At 35.8% G+C, this 19601-nt stretch overlaps 1 protein-coding gene across 15 annotated transcripts in view; it reads left to right on the forward strand.

The window, feature by feature from the left end:
• CEP128 (centrosomal protein 128) overlaps window positions 1-19601 on the forward strand; it is a 449960-nt gene that overhangs the window by 43166 nt on the left and 387193 nt on the right. For 14 of the 15 annotated variants that reach the window (XM_021941917.2, XM_021941915.2, XM_021941920.2 and 11 more), the window contains 2 exons: window positions 3971-4062; window positions 8477-8549. The exons of the other annotated variant lie outside the window; for it this stretch is intronic. In XM_021941917.2, the coding sequence (XP_021797609.2) occupies window positions 3971-4062; window positions 8477-8549 (165 nt within the window). The remainder of the gene's footprint in view (window positions 1-3970; window positions 4063-8476; window positions 8550-19601) is intronic. 15 annotated transcript variants of the gene reach the window in all.

Raw genomic sequence — 19601 nt, forward strand, 5'->3', positions numbered from 1 at the left:
AGTGGGATCATATAGTATTTGTCTTTCTGTGCCTGGCCTTTTTTACTTAACATAATATCTTCAGATTCATCCATGTTTTTGCAAATGACAGGATTTCTCCCTTTTTAAAGGCTGAATAGTATTGCATTGTGTATATATACTACATTTTCTGTATCCATTCATTCACTGATGGCCGCTTAGGTTGTCTGCAGATGTTGGCTATTGTGAATAATGCTGCAGTGAACATGAGAGTGCAGATATCCCTTTGACACATTGATTTTAGTAGCTTTGGGGATATATCCAGAAATGGGATTAATGGGTCACATGGTAGTCTTAGTTTTAGTTTTTGAAGACCCTCCATACAGTTTTCCATAATGGCTGTACTAATCTACATTCCCACCAACAAGGGTACAAGGGGTCCCTTTCCTCCACGTCCTGTCCAACACTTATCTTCCATCTTTTTGATAAAAGCCATTTTAACAGGTGTGAGGTGATATCTCATTGTGGTTTCAATTTGAATTTTCCTAAAGTTTACTGATGCTGAATATTTTAAAAAATGTACCTATTGACCATTGTTATGTCTTCTTTTGAGAAATATCTGTTCAGGTCCTTTGCCCATTAAAATTTTTTTTTTTTTTGGCTATTGAGTTGTTTGAGTTCTTTATATATTTTGGATATTAATGCCTTGTCAGACATATGGTTTGCAGGTATTTCTCCCATCCTGTGGATTGTCTTGTCACTTTATTAATTGTTTCCTTTGCTATGCAGAAACTTTATAGTTTGATGTGATCCCGTTTGCCTATTTTTGCTTTTGCTGCCTGTGCTTTTGGGGTCATCATATTCAAGAAATCATTGTCTAAATTAAAGTCATGGAGCTGTTCTCCTACGTTTTCTTCTAGTGGTTTTATAGTTTCAGGTCTTGTATTTAAGTGTTTCATCCATTTTGAGTTGATTTTTTTGTGTGTTATAAGATAAGGGCCTAATTTCATTATTCTGCATGTAGTGCAGTTTTGCAGACACAATTTATTGAAGAGACTATGCTTTCCCATTGTGTGTTTTTAGCACCTTCATAAAAAATCAGCTAACCACAAATGTGTGGGTTTATTTCCGGGATTTCGCCTCTGTTCATAGGTTGATGCATCTGTTTTTTGCCAGTATCGTGCTGTTTTGATTACAAGCGCTTTATAATGTTTTGAAATTAGGGAGTATACTGCCTCCAGCTTTGTTCTGTTTTGCTTAGGATTGTTTTGGCTATATGGGGTCTTTTGTCATTCTATGTGAATATAAGATTGTTAATATAGGATTTTTCAAGTAAACTAGTTTATTTTCAATGTACAAATCATCTCCCTTTGTTTTGAGTTTTGTTATGGAGGATTATATCTTGCAGAACGTTTAAAAATGAGCTTAATTGGACATGTTTTGTTTCCTTTCTTGTTCAGCACATTTTTCCGTAATCCCTGCTAAGTCAGCTACTTTCTCTTTTACTAAGTTTGGTTTCGTATGACCAAGTTAATCTTTGTGTGGTTGATCTACTGATTTTCCTACCGTTAGTGTTTTTCTGATCGTTGAATCATTGATAGAGCCATTTGCTATTAAGTAAGAAATTCCATACTTTATGTATTCACTAAAGATTTCTGAAGTACTAGTTTTGTGGAAATCTTTTTCTGCTTCTTTAAAGTTCTCTGCAGAGCTGTAATTTTTCCTTTTGTTGTCTTAAGTAGCTAAATTAAATCGAAAAGGGCTGGGGGAGTTCTGCACTTTGACCTTTTTGTTTTGGTAGTTTTCGGATTAGGTACTCAAAGTGTATCTTAAGATACTCATCTGTAGCTGTCACTTGTTACTGCATAAAGAGACAACAAAATCAAATGTATTAGAAGACACCCTGTGGAAACTTTTCCTTGGCAATGTTATTTTTTTGATAGTTGCACCTTGCAAGCATGGACTATATGATGAAGCCCAGAACAGAGAACAATATCTTAACATTATTCATTTACTGTTTCCTTCTGTTTATTTAATGTCTCTGTTATTGGGATAATGCTTACACTTGGAAACAGTGATGAGCAGAAACCTTGTCTTTTAATACGTTTATAATCTAGAGGAGGAGCTAGATATTAAATAAATACATAAATACAACCTTATTGATGAACTGAGATGCATGCTATAGTGAAAAGATGCATAGGGCTACAGAGTTGTATGGTAGAGGACATGCCCCAGGCAAGGAGGGCTTCCTGAAGAAAGGCTGACTGAGCTGAGATCTGAAAGGTGAGTAAGAGTCATTCCAGGGAGAACAGATAGCTTGGCAGGAGAGAAGATAGCCCCTATGAGCAATTTAAAGAAGGCCCACGAGGCTAAACAAGTATGAAGGGATGAGATTCTGTAGAGCTGTGTAACAGGGCTGACAAAATTATTTTGAAAAGATCACTCTGGCTGTAGTGTGGAAAATGGAGTCAATGTGGGTGAACCAATTAGAAGGATTTTACTGTGCTCTGGATGTGAATTGATGGTCACTTGGGTTAGGATAGATGGAGTTGGAGAGAAGGAGGTAGAATTAAAGGCATTTTAGTGTATAAAATGGAAAGGTCTTGAAAATTAGATAGCCATGTGGGGAATGTAGCAGTGAGTGAAAAGGAAGTGTCAAGGATGCATCCCCAGATGCTGGTTTGCTAAATTGGAAAATCATGATTGCAAAACTTAAGTTTTTCATTTGCTATACTACTTCACTCCTTTCTTTTTATGGTTCTTCCTCATTAAGTTCATTCTCAAAATTACCCTTAGCTCCACTTGACTGTGTACTTTCTTAATGCCCCCGTAAAGAATTTGTGGTTTGTTTACATATCTGGCTCTCGTATCAGATTGTGAACCACTTCTCAGTAGCTGGCACTGATAAATTGCTTAATGTGCATTTGTTGAAATGAATCAATTTGTTGTTTCTTCAAGTCTGTTTAACGTAGTTTTATTATAAATCATTCTATTTATATTCAGCCTATATATTTACAGTTAAAGTTACAATAATGAGAATGAATCCCATATAACCCCCACCCAAGCCACTAAGTAAAGCATTATCATACCCCCAAGCCTCTTTTATACTCCATCTTTTCCCAAGGGGTATCCACTATCCTGACTTCATACATGTCATGACACTGTTTCTGCTTTAAAAAACAATTTTTTTTTACTTTTTAAATTTTTACTACCTACATCTTATTTAGTGTTGCTTGCCTTTAAACTTTATGTAAATGGGATACTACTATAATCTTTTGTAACTTCTTATTTTACTTGACGTTATGTTTTTGACATTCAACTTTACTAACGCGTAGGTATCTTTAATTGTTTCATTTTCATTGCTATATCATACTCCAGTGGAGGAATATACTACAATTTATTTATCTTGGTGTACATTTGGTTTCTCATGTTCTCATTATGAATAATGCTGCACCATACTTTCTTGTACATGGTTCCAAGTGTACATGAGCAAGAGTTTCTCTACAGCAGGAGTTGACAAAGTAAGGCATTGTAGGCTGATAGAATAAAATTTTATTGTAATTCAGCCACGCTTATTTGTTTACAGTTACTTTTGCGCTACAGTGGCAAGATTAACTGTGACAGAGACCGTACAGCTTGTAATCCTGGCATAGTCGCTATCGGGCCCTTTACAGAAAAAGTTGGCAGACCAGTTTTCTCCTTCTTTCTCTCTCTCTCTCTTTTCTTTTTCTTTTACCCTGATTAAGGAAGAAACAGACCCCTTCCAGAGGGGTAGAATTCTGAAGGAGTAGAATTGTACTGTAGAAAATGTGATGGTAAATGTTATATAAAACTTTTAAAAATTTGTTTTTCTTGGACATTTTTTCTTTCAAAATAGGTGTTTTCTTTCATAATAATATTACAGAATCTGGTTATTATTGCAAAGAACAAGATCTTATTCTTACCTTTGGCGAATCTTCATGGAAGAATTCAACAGAATTCTAAATGGATAACTGTGTTTTGCCTTTGCTAGCTTCATGCTTTTCATCAGTCTCTTCGAGACCTCAGCAGTGAACAAATTCGCCTTGGAGATGATTTCAACAGGGAGCTTTCCAGAAGGAGCCGGTAAAAGCAGCCTATGGTTTTTATGAGAGGGATAAATTATGAGGAGAATAAATTAGCTTCTGTAATTGACATATTTATCTAGATTTTTAAAAAGTGTTGTTTTTATACAGTATCTGAAAATTTATTAACAGAACAGTTTACAGCCCTTTGAATTTAGAATATATCATGACTCAATGTTAGACAAATTAATTTCCTATTTCTAAAAACACTTTAACTTAATACAATGGAATGCTGACATTATGGAGGGATACATTGTGAGACTTTTGCAAAGAGGTAGATTTGCAAATACCATTGGAGAGAGAGACACAAAGACTGACTCGCTAGCTGGCTGACTTTTGGCATTGCACACACAAAAAAGAAGTGTAACATGAAGTTTGTCAATGAACATAAACCATTGCAGAATGCAATACTTTAGCTTTTAGTTGAATTCTTTGAGGGTCAGTGGTTAACATCTGCCCCATCTTCGCAATTTTGTCAATCTGGATAGTCCCCAAGAGCTGTTATTTAATTTAAACTTCTTTACTCTTTGTCCATTTTTGTCATCACCAGTGGCAGGTGGCTTTCTTTTGGAGGCCATGTTTTGCTGAAAAACAAAGATTTTTATGCCTTCCTAAGAATTGCAATCCATATACAGCAATGATTAGGGAACAATAAAGCTGAATTGAAATTTGTTTACGATATTTGCTTGCTAACTCCAGCTATCTAAATCATACCACGCACTAGTTCTGTGTCGCTGCAACAAACATAGTCAAAACTATAAATGTTAAATCTATGAATATCAAGTATAGGCTGTAATGAGAATGAAAGATTCTACCATTATTACTAGTGCTATTAGCTAATATTATTGAGCCCTTATTTCATGATTTAACTTTAATTCTAGTAACTACCCTTTGAGGTAATCATTAATTTTTCCTCTAGTTTATGGATGAGGAAATGGGCAGAGAGAGATGAAATAACTCAGCTCTCTGGAAATCCAACAGGAGGGCTGTAGCGGAGTCAGAATTAAAATCCAGGCAGTAAGGCCCCAAAGTTTCTGTTCTTTATCACTTACAGTGTATGGTGGTTCAAAACCATTTTCACATGTGACTGATACAAATAAAGCATTTAAATTCCTGGATCGTGAGATATATTATTGAGCTATATTGCTAACCTTTTAAACTGGTAATATTTATGTAATATTTAGGTTTTTTTTTTTTTTACAAGTTGATAAAATTAACAAAATGACATTAACACTTTAATGTATTGTAGGAATGGTTTTATTACATGACCATTACCCATTTCAAGGAAGGGTATAAATTAAGCACTGGGAACATGAGTTACAGGGAATAGCTGCCTTGTAAGAAGACACAGGGGAAGTTGCAGGGATGATTTAGTTGTATAGTTTCAATGGTCATTTAAATAACCAATATTGGACTGGGCTGTTAGTATCTGGTAATAGTTTTTGTGATCTATAGGCTGGTACCATCTGGTAATAGCCTTGTGATCTAGAGGCATGTGTGAGGCAGAAAACTTTGTTTAACCCAAAATAGGAGTTAGGTTTCTTGGGAAATGAGGTGGCTTACCTTTGTGAATGTGTAAAATTTCTGGATGCTGTTCTGCTTTACTTGTACCACAAATTCTTACTTCATGTTTATAAAAATAATGGACAGGGAGTTAAAAAGTTTAACTTTCTATTTGATGTTGAAAGGTTGGTATTCTCATTTAATTACTGATTTTTCATTTTTGACATTTATTACAAAACATACATTGAATAATAAAAGTACACTGGGAAGCAAGCTTTTGGAAAGAATTAAGTAAAGTTTAATTCAGAAATCACCTACTTTGGATGCCATGTGAAGAACTGATTTGGGCCAGATGCAGTGGCTCAGGCCGATAATCCCAACACTTTGGGAGGCCAAGGCAGGTGGATCGTTTGAGCTCAGGAGTTTGAGACCAGCCTGGGCAACATGGTGAAACCCCGTCTCTACTAAAAATACAGAAAAATTAGCCTGGCATGGTGGCACATGCCCATGGTCCCCGCTACTTGGGAGGCTGAGGTGGGAGGATTGCTTGAGCCCAGGAGGTTGAAGCTGCGGTGAGCTGAGATGAGTCACTGCACTCCTGCCTGGGTATCAGAGTGAAACCTGTCACAAAGGAAAAAAAAATTGATTTGAGGAGGGCAAGGTAAAAGTCTGTTGCACTAGTATATGAGAGTTGATGATGACCTGACCCAGGATTATGGCAGGAGAGAGATGGACAGGGGTGTGTTTGAAGGTACTGTTTTTGGAAATCAAAGAGACAGGATTTGGTAGTGGTAGGTGAGGGAGAATAAACTAAGGATGACTCTAAGATTTTCAGTTTGAATAACTAAGTAGATGGTGATTCCACTTCCTGAGATATGGAAGACTGGTTTGGGTAGGTGAGGTGTAGAGAGTTTGGCCTTGAGTATGTTATGTTCAAGATGCCTGTGAGACATTCAAATGGAAAGTAAAATATTCAGATAGATATTTACTATGGAGCTCAAAGGAAAAGTCTCTGTTGAGGTACAATTTAAGAGTGGTCAGCATGGAGAAGTGTCATTTGGAACTATGGAAATGGATAATAACAAGAGAGAAACTATAGGGAGGATATCAAGGACAGGACTGAGTTGCAAGGAGTTGTAATATTTAGGAATCTTATGATAGAAGGAGGAGCTGACCTGAGATGGAATAGCTAGTGAGATAGGGGAAATTCCAGACAGCATAGAGCCACAAAAGCCAAGAAAGGGGCTGTAATATTTATGGGTGTTGTGTCAGGTTCTTGCAGTTTACTTATTTTTGTTATTCTTTGGTATTCCACTGTGTGAATATACAGCAATATATTTTAACATTCTATACATACATACAGACAGACATTTTCAGAGGTTTAAAGTCTTCGAAAATTTAGTTAAATAAGATTGTAACCAAGAAATAGAAAGATAAAAATGTTAAGAAATAGTAAAATTAACCTGGGGATTCAGTGAAAGTAACCCTGGAATGACAGTCATGGAGCAGGCCCAGGAAGTATTCACTCTACATTAGAGCAGGAAAGTAAGTGTCCCTTGAGAAGAAGGTTGTCAAAAAGAGTGAAATAGATGGTTTGTTGACCATTCAGTAAGAAGTGGGAGGAAAATATCAATGATGTGATAAGTAAGGCCCATATAAAGCCAAAAGATAATGAGAAAGCTTGGAAAAGACAAGAACACAAGAAAGTTATGATTCAAGTGTGAAGCTGACTACAATGTGAGCATGACAGAATGTGAGCACAAAGCATCAATTCCATCAATTTCATAGGATGGAATAATTCACAATATTCATAAGACGTATAAATGTATTACATAAAACTCTACAGGTCCAATAGAATCAAAAATGGTAATAACATAATCTGAAATTAGAGAATGAGCTAAATATTTCAAAACAGCCAATCGAAAATGTCTTGAGTTGAACATGATGAAGGCGACTAGCAAAATAATTAATAATGGAAATGGTTGTGCATGATTCACAGAGGGAAGTGCAGCCAAAAGTAAGACAGTGCAAGACAGAAAGGCTTTTTCTTTTCTTTGTAAATCTTTCTGTACGATTTGTTCATTTATCATGTATTTTTTTTTTTTTTTTTGAGACGGAGTCTCGCTCTGTAGCCCAGGCTGGAGTGCAGTGGCCGGATCTCAGCTCACTGCAAGCTCCGCCTCCCGGGTTTACGCCATTCTCCTGCCTCAGCCTCCCAAGTAGCTGGGACTACAGGCTCCCGCCACCTCGCCCGGCTAGTTTTTTGTATTTTTTAGTAGAGACGGGGTTTCACCGTGTTAGCCAGGATGGTCTCGATCTCCTGACCTCGTGATCCGCCCGTCTCGGCCTCCCAAAGTGCTGGGATTACAGGCGTGAGCCACCACGCCCGGCCTATCATGTATGCTATTAATTTGATGAGAAACAAGGTAATGGGAGGTCGGTTAGTGAGGATAGAGTTTGCACAGCACACTTTGAGGTAATTTCTTTATGAATTGCTAGAAAGAGCGTGTAAGATTAAGAGTTTTTGTTCTCTTTTGTCCCTCTCTCTCTTCCTTTTTTCTTAATTTAAAATGGGAGATATTGCAACATGTTTGTTTACTGAGAGTGATGTTCCAGTGTAGCAGCAGTTCTCAAAGTTTGGTCTCCAGACCTGCAGACCTCTATTCCTGCATCACCTACGAATTTTAGAAAGGCACATTTTTGGGCCTCATCTCAGATTTGCTGATTTGAAATCTGGGGGACGGGACCCAGCAGTCTGCGTTTTAACAAGCCTTCCAGGTGTTTCAGATTTTATGACATTTGAGAACCACTAAAGTAGAATATTTTGTAATAACGTAATTATCATGTTATGCATTTCACTAGTTCTGTGTATTTTCTAAATATCCAAGTTTAAATCTTTTTTTGTGGCCTAGGTCGGATGCCGAAACAAAAAGGACTTTGGAAGAATTGACTGAAAAACTTAATGAAGCCCAGAAACAAGAAGTGGTGAGACCTCTTTTTTAATAAAAAGTTTTATTTCACATATAGAGGATGGGTGGGCTGGCCGTAATCACAGTGAAGTTTAGTAGAGTTTAACCTTTTGGGTGGTAAGTCCCATTTTGTCTAAAAGTGTGTTCTTGTAGCTCTTATAAAATGTTCATGAATTTTGGGTATTTATATTTGGTATATTTATATTTAGGGTATATTTATTTGGCATTTACATTTAGGGATTTATATAATAGTATTAGCATATTAGAGATAGAGTCAACATTTGTTTTAACTAGGTTAGAGTTTATGATGACTATTTGAAAGATAATTTAAGTTTTACTGGCTCTGATTGTTTTGTAGTTTTTGTGAAATGATATTTGAGAAGTGCAGAATGCTTTTCTTTTCTTTTTTTTGTTTTTGAGACGGAGTCTCGCTCTGTCGTCCAGGCTGGAGTGCAGTGGCCGGATCTCAGTTCACTGCAAGCTCCGCCTGCCGGGTTCACGCCATTCTCCTGCCTCAGCCTCCTGCGCAGAATGCTTTTCGTAGTGTTTTTGTAGCACTCCCCATTTTCAGTTTGTCTCACATGTGTGTAGTTACAATTGCTAGAAAGACCTCTTTGCTGTCTGTTTTTGTCTGATATGGTTCCATTTGAAAATACTCCTAATTCCCAAGCTTTATTATCTCGAAGTCATATTGTTGACACTCACTGTTCAGTGATTTATTTTTATCAAATCACTATCCTTGGTGGAATTAAGGTTAAAAAAATACAGTCTATATAGTGTTAATTTCTTTATATTATCAGTTTGTCTTTTTAGGAGGAAACGGTTAATGGTCACTAAACTTGCGAATTTGTCAACTTCAGGAGTGTATTTATTCATTTATTCATTTCTCGTAATACCTTTTTTTCAAGATAAGGAAAGTGAGCAGGATTTTTTTCTTAATATATTTTATTCAAATTGCAAGTTTCCTAGTAAATTTTTCTCCAGTTGTTAATTTGTTTACAGTTCCTTACATAGATATGTTGAGTTCATTTTGGAGTTTGAATTTATTGGCTGAATGTGCTAAGAGATAAAAAGATCAATGAAGTTGATCTTTTTGAAAATACGGTATTTGAAAATTTCTCTGATAGTGAAATTTCCTTATTTTAAAAATATGATTAAACACTTGGCTACATGAAAATACTTTTCTTTTGTGTTTTTGGTATTAAGTTTTTTGTGAAGAGCCTTAGAAAGGTGAAGATACAATGCCTGTCTTCTGCTGAAGTAGACAACATTTTTGCAATTAATGTGTGGCAATGTGGCATCTAATGTGTAATATCAAGATATATTTATTTTTTTGCATAAAGTTCTAGATTTTTTCAGACGTACTAAGGGTACCTTCAATTTAAACTGTACCAGTCTAAAATATCTAAAACATCACATACTTCCAAAAAAGGACTTTTCTGAGATAAACAGTTTGGTGCTTTTCTTAGTTAATTGCAATAGTTCACACAGTATGAAATCTGTGCTATTGTCTGATTTACATACTAAATAAGAGCATTTCCATATATATTTTGAAATCTGTATACATTTAAGAATGTTGCTCTAAGGTCCTCTTTAACTTACTAAGTAATATTCTGTCTCATCTCATAAATTCCAGAGTGGAACCTGTTACTTGACAAGGGAAACTGCTGAAGCTCTCTTTTCTTTTTCACTTGTTTTAAATTTTTAAAATTCGGAGGTATACATGCAGAAAAGTACATGTATCAGTGTATAGCTTGATGAATTATCATGAAGCGAACATACCCTCACCACCCAGATCTAGAAATAGAGTATTACCAGTATTCAATAAAACTTCTAATTTCTCTTTCTAATCACTAACTTCTTGCTTTCTAAAGATAATCACTATTTTGCCTTTTAACCCTATAATTTCCCCCTGTTTTGAACTCCTTGTATTAATGGAACCACATAGGACAAGTTTTTTTGGTCTTTGACTTCTTTTGCTAATCATTAGGATTGTAATGGGTGTTGTGTCAGGTTCTTGCATTTTGTTCATTTTTATTGTTCTTTGGTATTCCATTGTATGGATATATGGCAATATATTTTAACATTCTATAGCTACAGATAGATAGTTGGATTATTTGAAATTCGGGGCTTCTATGGATAATACTGCTATGACCGCTCTTATTCAATATTTAGTATACATGTGCATGCATTTCTGATGGTACATAACATGGAATGCAGATCCTAGATGCCTTCAAATTTAGTAGACACCAAAAAATAGGTTTCCAAAGTGGTTGCACTAATTTACACTCCCACTAACAGTGTATGAGAATGCATGTTGCTCTTCTTCTTTCCAACACTTGCTATTACTTGTCCTTTCAATAGTAGCTATTATGATAGGTGTTTATGGTGTCACATTTTGGTTTTCTTTTACATTTCATGATTACTACTGATGATGAACATATTTTCATATGTTTGTAGACTGTTGGTTATTTTCTTATTTGAAGTGCCAGTTTGCATCTTTTGTCCACTTTTCAATTGGATTGATTGTCATTTTGTTATTGTTTTGTAGGAGGTCTTTATATTTTTTTTTCTTTTTTTTTTTTTCTTTGAGATGGAGTTTTGCTCTTGTCATCCAGGCTGCAGTGCAATGGCATGATTTCGGCTCACTGCAGTCTCCGCCTCCTGAGTTCAAGTGAGTCTCCTGCCTCAGTCTCCCAAATAGCTGGGATTACAGGCATGTACCACCACACCTGGCTAATTTTTTTGTGTTTCTAGTAGAGATGAGGTTTTGCCATTTTGACCAGGCTGGTCTTGAACTACTGACCTCAGATGATCCACCCACTTCGGCCTCCCAAAGTATTGGGATTACAGGCATGAGCCACTGCACCTGGCCTATATATTTTCTATATGAGCACGTTGTGAGTTTTTTATATTGCACGTATCATCTCCCATATTGCAGCTTGTTTCTTTTCATTTTTATATTGTTCTTAATGGGACCTTCTATTGAATTTTAATCCAGTTTAATTTTCCATCTTCTCTTTTGTGGTTAGTACTTGTTTGACCTGTCTAAGAAGTCATTCCCTATATTTAGATCACAAAGATGTTCTCTTGTGTAATCATTTAGAAGCTTATGGTTTTACCTTTCACATTTAGATGTGATATTTACTTGAAATTGGTATTTGTGGTATGAATTAGGAGGAATACATTTTATATGAATGTTTAATTGATTAAGTTCCATTCATTAAAAGGACTACTCTTTCCCCACTACTTTACAGTCATGTATTTGTTATAAATCAAATGTTCATATGCACAAGCATCTGTTTTGGGACTCTTTGATCCCCTGGTTTATTTGTCTATCCAAGTGCCAGTATTCCACTGTCTTGATTACTGTTGCTTTATATTTAGTTGTGATAGGGATAGAGTAACTCCTTTCATGTTGTTCTTCAAACTTGTCTTGTGTGTTCTTTGCCTTTTGCATTTCCATATATATTTTGAAATCTGCAAATGAAATTATTAAAAATCTGGGATCTTGATTGGATTACATTGTTTCTATAGGTCAATTTGAAGAGAACTGAAATCTTTATAATATCAAGTTTTCCAATTTATAAACGTAGTATATCTTTCCAATAGTATTTTATGGTTTTTTAAATCTAGAAGTTAAAAAGATTTTTTTTAAACAATTTTTTTGAGGTATAATTGACATAGAATAAATGACCCATATTTAAAGTGTACAATTTGATATGTTTTGACATAAGTATATACCTGTGAAACCATTACCGCAGTCAAGATAAGGACACACCCATCATCCCCCAAAATTTCTTACCCACCCTGCCCTGATTGGCCCTTTCCCTACCCCTAAAACTCAAGTTTAAATGTAACTATCCTTTTACTTATTTTTTTTTTAGTAAATTTTATTTTGTAAATTTAAGCTATGCAACATGATGTTATGGGATATACATAGATAGTATAAAGATTATTACATTGAAGTAAATTAACATATCTGTCCTTTCACAGTTACCTATTTTTTTGTTTTGTTTTGTTTTGTGGCAAGAACATCTAAAATGTTCTTATTTAGCATGAATCCCATATACAGTACTGTTTTATTATCTATAGTTCTCATGTTGTCCTTTAGATCTCTAGACTTGTTCATCCTACATATCAGCTACTTTGTATCGTCTGACCTGCATCTTCCCATTTCATCCCCTCTAACCCCTCTGTCCCTGGTAACCACTGTTTTGTTCTCTCTTTCTGTATATTTGATTTCTTTTTGTAGATCCCATATTTAATTAGTGAGATCATGCAATATTTTTCTTTTTGTGTCTGGCTTATTTTACTTAGCATAATTGTCCTCCAGACCCAGCCATGTTGTGGTAACTGAAAAGATCTCATTCTTTTGTAAGTCTGAGTAATATTTCATTGTATATATGTACCACAATTTCTTTATTCATTTTTCTATCAACAGACACTTAGGTTTTTTCCATATCTTGGCTATTGTGAATAATGATGCAATGAACATAGGAATATAGAATCTTTACATGGTGATGATTTTATTTCCTTTGGGTATATGCTCAGCAGAGGGATCATGTGTCATTTGGTAGTTCTATTTTTAATTACTCTTTCTGAATACTCTTGTCAACATTTGTTATTTTTTGACTTTTTAAAATAATAACCACCTTTACAGCTGTGATGTGGTATCTCATAGTGGTTTTGATTTGCATTTCCTTGATGATTAATGATGTTAAATACCTTTTGATATAGCTGTTGGTGATTTTTGTCTTCTATGGAGAAATGTCTATTTAGATCCTTTGCCCGTTTAAAAAATTGGATTATTTGTTTTTCTACTATTGAGTTGTATGAGTTCTTTGCAAATTTTGGGTATTAACCTCATCAGATATATTGTTTGCCAATATTTTTTTCAATTTGTAGGCTGCTATTTCATTTTGTTGATTATATGTTTTGCTGTACAGAGCAGCAAAAGATATAATTTTTTTTTTTTTAGTTTGAAGTAGTCCCACTTATTTATTTTTGCTTTTGTGGCCTGAGCTTTTGGTTTGATACCCAAAAATCATTGCCAACTTCAGTGCCCAGGAGATTTTCCCCTATGTTCTCTTATAGGAGTTTTATAGTTCCTGGACTCACAGTTAGGTCTTTTATCCATTTTGAGCTTATTTTTATGTATAGTATAAGGGTTCACTTTCTTTTGCATGTGAAATTTCAGGTTTTTTTAACACCATTTATTGAAGAGACTCTTCTTTCCTCATTGTGTCCTATTGGTGCCCCTGTCAAAAATTAGTTGACCATATCTGTTTGGGTTTGTTTCTAGGTTCTCTGTTCGGGTTTGTTTCTAGGTTCTCTGTTCTGTTCTATTGGTGTATGTGTCTGTTTTTATGCCAGTACCACACTGTTTTGATTACTATGGCTTTGTTATATAATTTTAAAATCAGGAAGTATAATTCCTCCAACCTTGTTTTTCTTTCTTGGAATTGTTTTAGGGTCTTTATGTTTCCATACAAATTTTAGGATTTTTTTTTTTTTTTTTTTTTTCCTGTGAGGAATGCCATTAGGATTTTGAAAGGGATTATACTGAACCTATATATTGCTTTGGGTAGAATGGATAATTTAACAATATTAATTCTTCTGATTCATGAGGATGGAATATCTTTTCATTTATTTTTTTAATATTTTGTCTTCAATTTCTTTCATCAGCATCTTACAGTTTTCTGTGTACAGGTTTTTCACCTTCTTGGTTAAATTTATTCTTCAGTTTTTAAATTTTTAAGACATGACATATGTATAAACATATACATATTTCATGAAATATTTCTATTCAGGCATGCAATATATAATAATCACATCAGGATAAATGGGGTATCCATCACCTCAAGCATTTATTCTTTGTTACAAACAATTCAATTATAGTCTTTTAAGTATTTTAAAATGTATGATTAAATTTTCATTGACTATGGTTGTGCAGTCAAATACTTGGTCTTATTCATTCTTTCCATTTTTTTTTTTTTTTGTACCTATTAACCATTCCATCTCCTCCTCACCCTTCAACTATCCTTCTCAGCCTCTGGTAATCAATCCTTGTACTCTCTGTGAGTTTGATTGTCTTAATTTTTAGCTCCTACATGTGATGTTTTTCTTTCTGTGCCTGGCTTATTTCACTTAACATAATAGCCTCAAGTTCTATTCATGTTTTTGTAAATGACAGGACCTCATTTTTTTTTTATGGCTGAATAGTACTCCATTCTGTATAAGCACTACGTTTTCCTTATTTATTCTTCTGTCGATGGACACTTAGATTGTTTCCAAATCTTGGCTATTGTGGATAGTGCTGCAATAAATGTGGGAGTACAGATATATTTTTATTATGCTGACTTTCTTTGTTTTGGGTATATACCTAGCAGTGGGATTGCTGGATCATGTGGTAGCTCTGTTTTTAGTTTTTTGAGTACCCTCCATACTGTTCTCAAAATAGTGCGTATACTAATTTACATTCCCATCAACAGTGTGGGAGGGTTCTCTTTTTTTCCACACCCTTGCCAACATTTATTATTTATTGCCTGTTCACTCTGATGATAGTTTCTTTTACTGTGCAGTAGCTCTTTAGTTTAATTAGATCCTATTTGTCTATTTTGGCTTTTGTTGCCATTGCTTTTGGTGTTTTAGTCATGAAGTCTTTGCCCATGCCTGTGTCCTGAAAGGTATTGGCTATGTTTTCTTCTAGGGTTTTTTGGTTTTAGGATTTACGTTTAAGTCTTTAATCCATCTTGAGTTAATTTTTGTATAATGTGTAAGGAAGGGGTTCAGTTTCAGTTTTCTGTATATGGTAGCCAGTTTTCCCAGCACCATTTATTAAATAGGGAATCCTTTCCCCATTGCTTGTTTTTGTTAGATTTGTCGAAGATCAGATGGTTGTAGATGTGTGGTGTTATTCCTGTGGCGTCTGTTCTGTTCCATTGGTCTATGTATCTGTTTTGGTACCGGTACCATGTTTTGGTTGCTGTAACCTTGTAGTATATTTTGAAGTCAGGTAGTGTGATGCCTCCAGCTTTGTTCTTTTGGCTTAGGATTGTTTGGCTATGCAGGCTCTTTTTTGGTTCCATATGAAATTTAAAGTAGTTTTTTTTTAGTTCTGTGAAGAAAGTCAATGGTAGCTTGATCGGCATAGCATTGAATCTATAAATTACTTTGGGCTGTATTGCCATTTTCATGATATTGATTCTTCCTGTCCATGAGGATGGAATGTTTATCCATTTGTTTGTGTCCTCTTTTATTTCCTTGAGCAGTGGGTGTAGTTCTTGAGGAGGTTCTTCATGTCCCTTGTAAGTTGTATTCCTAGGTATTATATTTTCTTTGTAGCACTTGTGAATGGGAGTTCACCCATGTTTCGGCTCCCTGTTTGTCTGTTACTGGTGTATAGGAATGTTTGTGATTTTTGCCCATTGATTTTGTATCCTGAGACTTTGCTGAAGTTGCTTACCAGCTTAAGGAATTCTGGGGCTGAGACGATGGGGTTTTCTAAATATACAATCATGTCCTCTGCAAACAGAGACAATTTGACTTCCTCTCTTCTTATTTGAATTTACTTCTCTTGCCTGATTGCCCTGGCCAGAACTTCCAGTACCATGTTGAATAGGAGTGGAGAGAGAGGCCGTCCTTGTCTTGGGCTGGTTTTCAAAGGGAATGCTTCCAGCTTTTGCTGATTCGGTATGATATTGGGTATGGGTTCATCATAAATAGGTCTTATTATTTTGAGATATATTCCCTCAATACCTAGTTTCTTGAGTGTGTTTACCATGAAGGCTGTTGAATTTTGTTGAAGGCTTTTTCTGCTTCTATTGAGATAATCATGTGGTTTGTCATTAGTTCTGTGGTTTGTCATTAGTTCTGTTTATGTGACGGATTATGTTGATTGATTTGCATATGTTGAACCAGCCTTGCATCCCAGGGATGAAGCCAACTTGATCGTGGTGAATAAGTGTTTTGATGTGCTGCTGGATTTGGTTTGCCAGTATTTTATTGAGGATTTTTGCATCAATGTTCATCAGGGATATTGGCCTGAAATTTTCATTTTTTGTTGGGTCTCTGCCAGGTTTTGGTATCAGGATGATGCTGGCCTCATAAAATGAATTAGGAAGGAGTCCCCTTTTTTTCTCTTGTTTGGAATAGTTTCACAAGGAATGGTACCGGCTCTTCTTTGTACCTTTGGTAGAATTCGGCTGTAAATTGGTCTCGTCCTGGGCTTTTTTTGGTTGGTAGGCTATTAATTACCTGCTCAATTTCAAAACTTGTTATTGGTCTATTCAGGGATTTGACTTCTTCCTGGTTTAGTGTTGGGAGGGTGTTTGTGTCCAGGAATTCATCCATTTCTTCTAGATTTTCTAGTTTATTTGCATAGAGGTGTTTATAGTATTCTCTGATGGTAGTTTGTATTTCTGTGGGATCAGTGGTCATAGCCCTTTTATAATTTCTTATTGTGTCTGTTTGATTCAGATCTCTTTTCTTATTAGTCTGGCTAGCAGTCTATCTATTTTGCTAATCTTTTCAAAACACCAGCTCCTGGATTCATTGATTTTTTGAAGGACTTGTTGTGTCTCTATCTCCTTCAGTTCTACTCTGATCTTAGTTATTTCTTGTCTTCTGCTAGCTTTTGAATTCATTTGCTCTTGCTTTTCTAATTCTTTTAATTGTGATGTTAGGATGTCGATTTTAGGTCTTTCCCACTTTCTGATATCGGCATTTAGTGCTATAAATTTCCCTCTAAGCACTGCTTTAGCTGTATCCCAGATGTTCTGGTACATTGTGTTTTTGTTCTCATTGGTTTCAAAGAACTTATTTCTGCCTTAATTTTGTTATTTACCCAGTAGTCATTCTGGATCAGATTGTTCAGTTTCCATGTAGTTGTGCAGTTTTGAGTGAGTTTTTTAATCCTGAGTTCTAATTTGATTGCACTGTGGTCTGAGAGACTGTTTGTTATGATTTCCATTCTTTTGCATTTGCTGAGGAGTATTTCACTTCCAATTATGTGGATAATTTCAGAATAAGTGCTATGCAGTGCTGAGAAGAATGTATATTCTGTTGATTTAGGGTGGAGAGTTCTGTAGATGTCTATTAGGTCCACTTGGTCCAGAGCTGAGTTCAAGTCCTGAATATCCTTATTAATTTTCTGTCTAATTGATCTGTCTGATATTGACAGTGGAATGTTAAAGTCTCCCACTGCCGTTATATGGGAGTCCAAGTCTCTTTGTAGATCTCTAAGTACTTGCTTTATGAATCTGGGTGGTCCTGTATTGGGTGCATATATATTTAGTATAGTTAGCTCTTCTTGTTACATTGATTCCTTTACCTTTATGTAATGCCCTTCTTTGTCTTTTTTGATCTTTTTGGTTTAAAGTCTGTTTTATCAGAGACTAGGATTGCAACCCCTGTTTTTTTTTTTTTTTTCCTTTTCATTTGCTTGATAAATATTCCTCCATCCCTTTATTTTGAGCCTATGTGTGTCTTTGCATGTGAGATGGGTCTCGATTCTGTCCAATTTGCTAGTCTGTGTCTTTCAATTGGGGCATTTAACCCACTTACATTTAAGGTTAATATTGTTATGTGTGAATTTGATCCTGTCGTTATGATGCTAGCTGGTTATTTTGCCTGCTAGTTAATGCGATTTCTTCCTGGTATTGATGGTCTTTACAATTTGGTATGTTTTTACAGTGGCTGGTATTGGTTTTTCCTTTCCATATTTAGTGCTTCCTCCAGAAGCTCTTGTAAGGCAGGCCTGGTGGTGACAAAATCTCTCAGCATTTGCTTGTTTGTAAAAGATTTTATTTCTCCTTAGCTTATGAAGCTTAGTTTGGCTGCATATGCAATTCTGGATTGAAAATTCTTTTCTTTAAGAATGTTGAATATTGTCCCCCACTCTCTTCTGGCTTGTAGTGTTTCTGCTGAGAGATCTGCTGTTAGTCTGATGGGCTTCCCTTTGTAAGTAACCTAACCTTTCTATCTGGTTGCTTTTAACATTTTTTCCTTCATTTCAACCCTGGAGAATCTGACAATTATGTGTCTTGGGATGGCTTTTCTCGAGGAGTATCTTAGAGGTGTTCTTTGTATTTTCTGAATATGAATGTTGGCCTGTCTTGTTAGGTTGGGGAAGTTCTCCTAGATAATATCCTGAAGAGTGTTTTCCAGCTTGGTTCCATTCTCCCTGTCACTTTCAGGTACCCCAGTGAATCATAGGTTTGGTCTTTTCACATAGTCCCATATTCCTTGGAGGCTTTGCTTGTTCTTTTCATTCTTTTTTCTCTAATCTTGTCTTCATGCTTTATTTTATTTAGTTGACCTTTAATCTCTGATATCCTTTCTTCTGCTTGATCGATTTGGCTTTTGATACTTGTCTATGCTTCCCGAAGTTCTTGTGCTGTGTTCTTCAGCTCCATCAGGTCATTTATATTCTTCTCTAAACTGGTTATTCTAGTAAGCAGTTCCTATAATCTTTTATCAATGTTCTTAGCTTCCCTGCATTGGGTTAGAACATGCTCCTTTAGCTCAGAGGAGTTTGTTATTACCCACCTTCCGAAGCCTGCTTCTGTCAAAGTCAAACTCATTCTCTGTCCAGTTTTGTACTGTTGTTGGAGAGGAGTTGCGATCATTTGGAGGACAAGAGCCATTCTGGTTTTTGGAATTTTCAGTATTTTTGCACTGGTTTTTCCTCATCTTCATGGATTTATCTACCTTTGATCTTTGATGCTGATGACCTTTGGATGGGGCTTTTCTGTGGGCCTCCTTTTTGTTGATGTTGATGTTACTGCTTTCTGTTTGTTAGTTTTCCTTCTCACAGTCAGGCCCCTCTGCTGCAGGTCTGTTGGAGTTTGCTGGAGGTCCACTTTAGACCCTATTTGCCTGGGTATCACCAGCGGAGGCTGCAGAACAGCAAATATTTTGCTGTCTGCTCCTTCCTCTGGAAGCGTCGTTCCAGAAGGACACCTGCCTGATGCCAGCCGGAGCTCTCCTGTATGAGGTGTCTGTTCACCCCTGCTGAGCGGTGTCTCCCAGTCAGGAGGCACGGGGGTCAGGCATCCACTTGAGG

This window comes from Papio anubis, chromosome 7, assembly GCF_008728515.1.
Source record: "Papio anubis isolate 15944 chromosome 7, Panubis1.0, whole genome shotgun sequence".
Taxonomy (NCBI): Eukaryota; Metazoa; Chordata; class Mammalia; order Primates; family Cercopithecidae; genus Papio; species Papio anubis.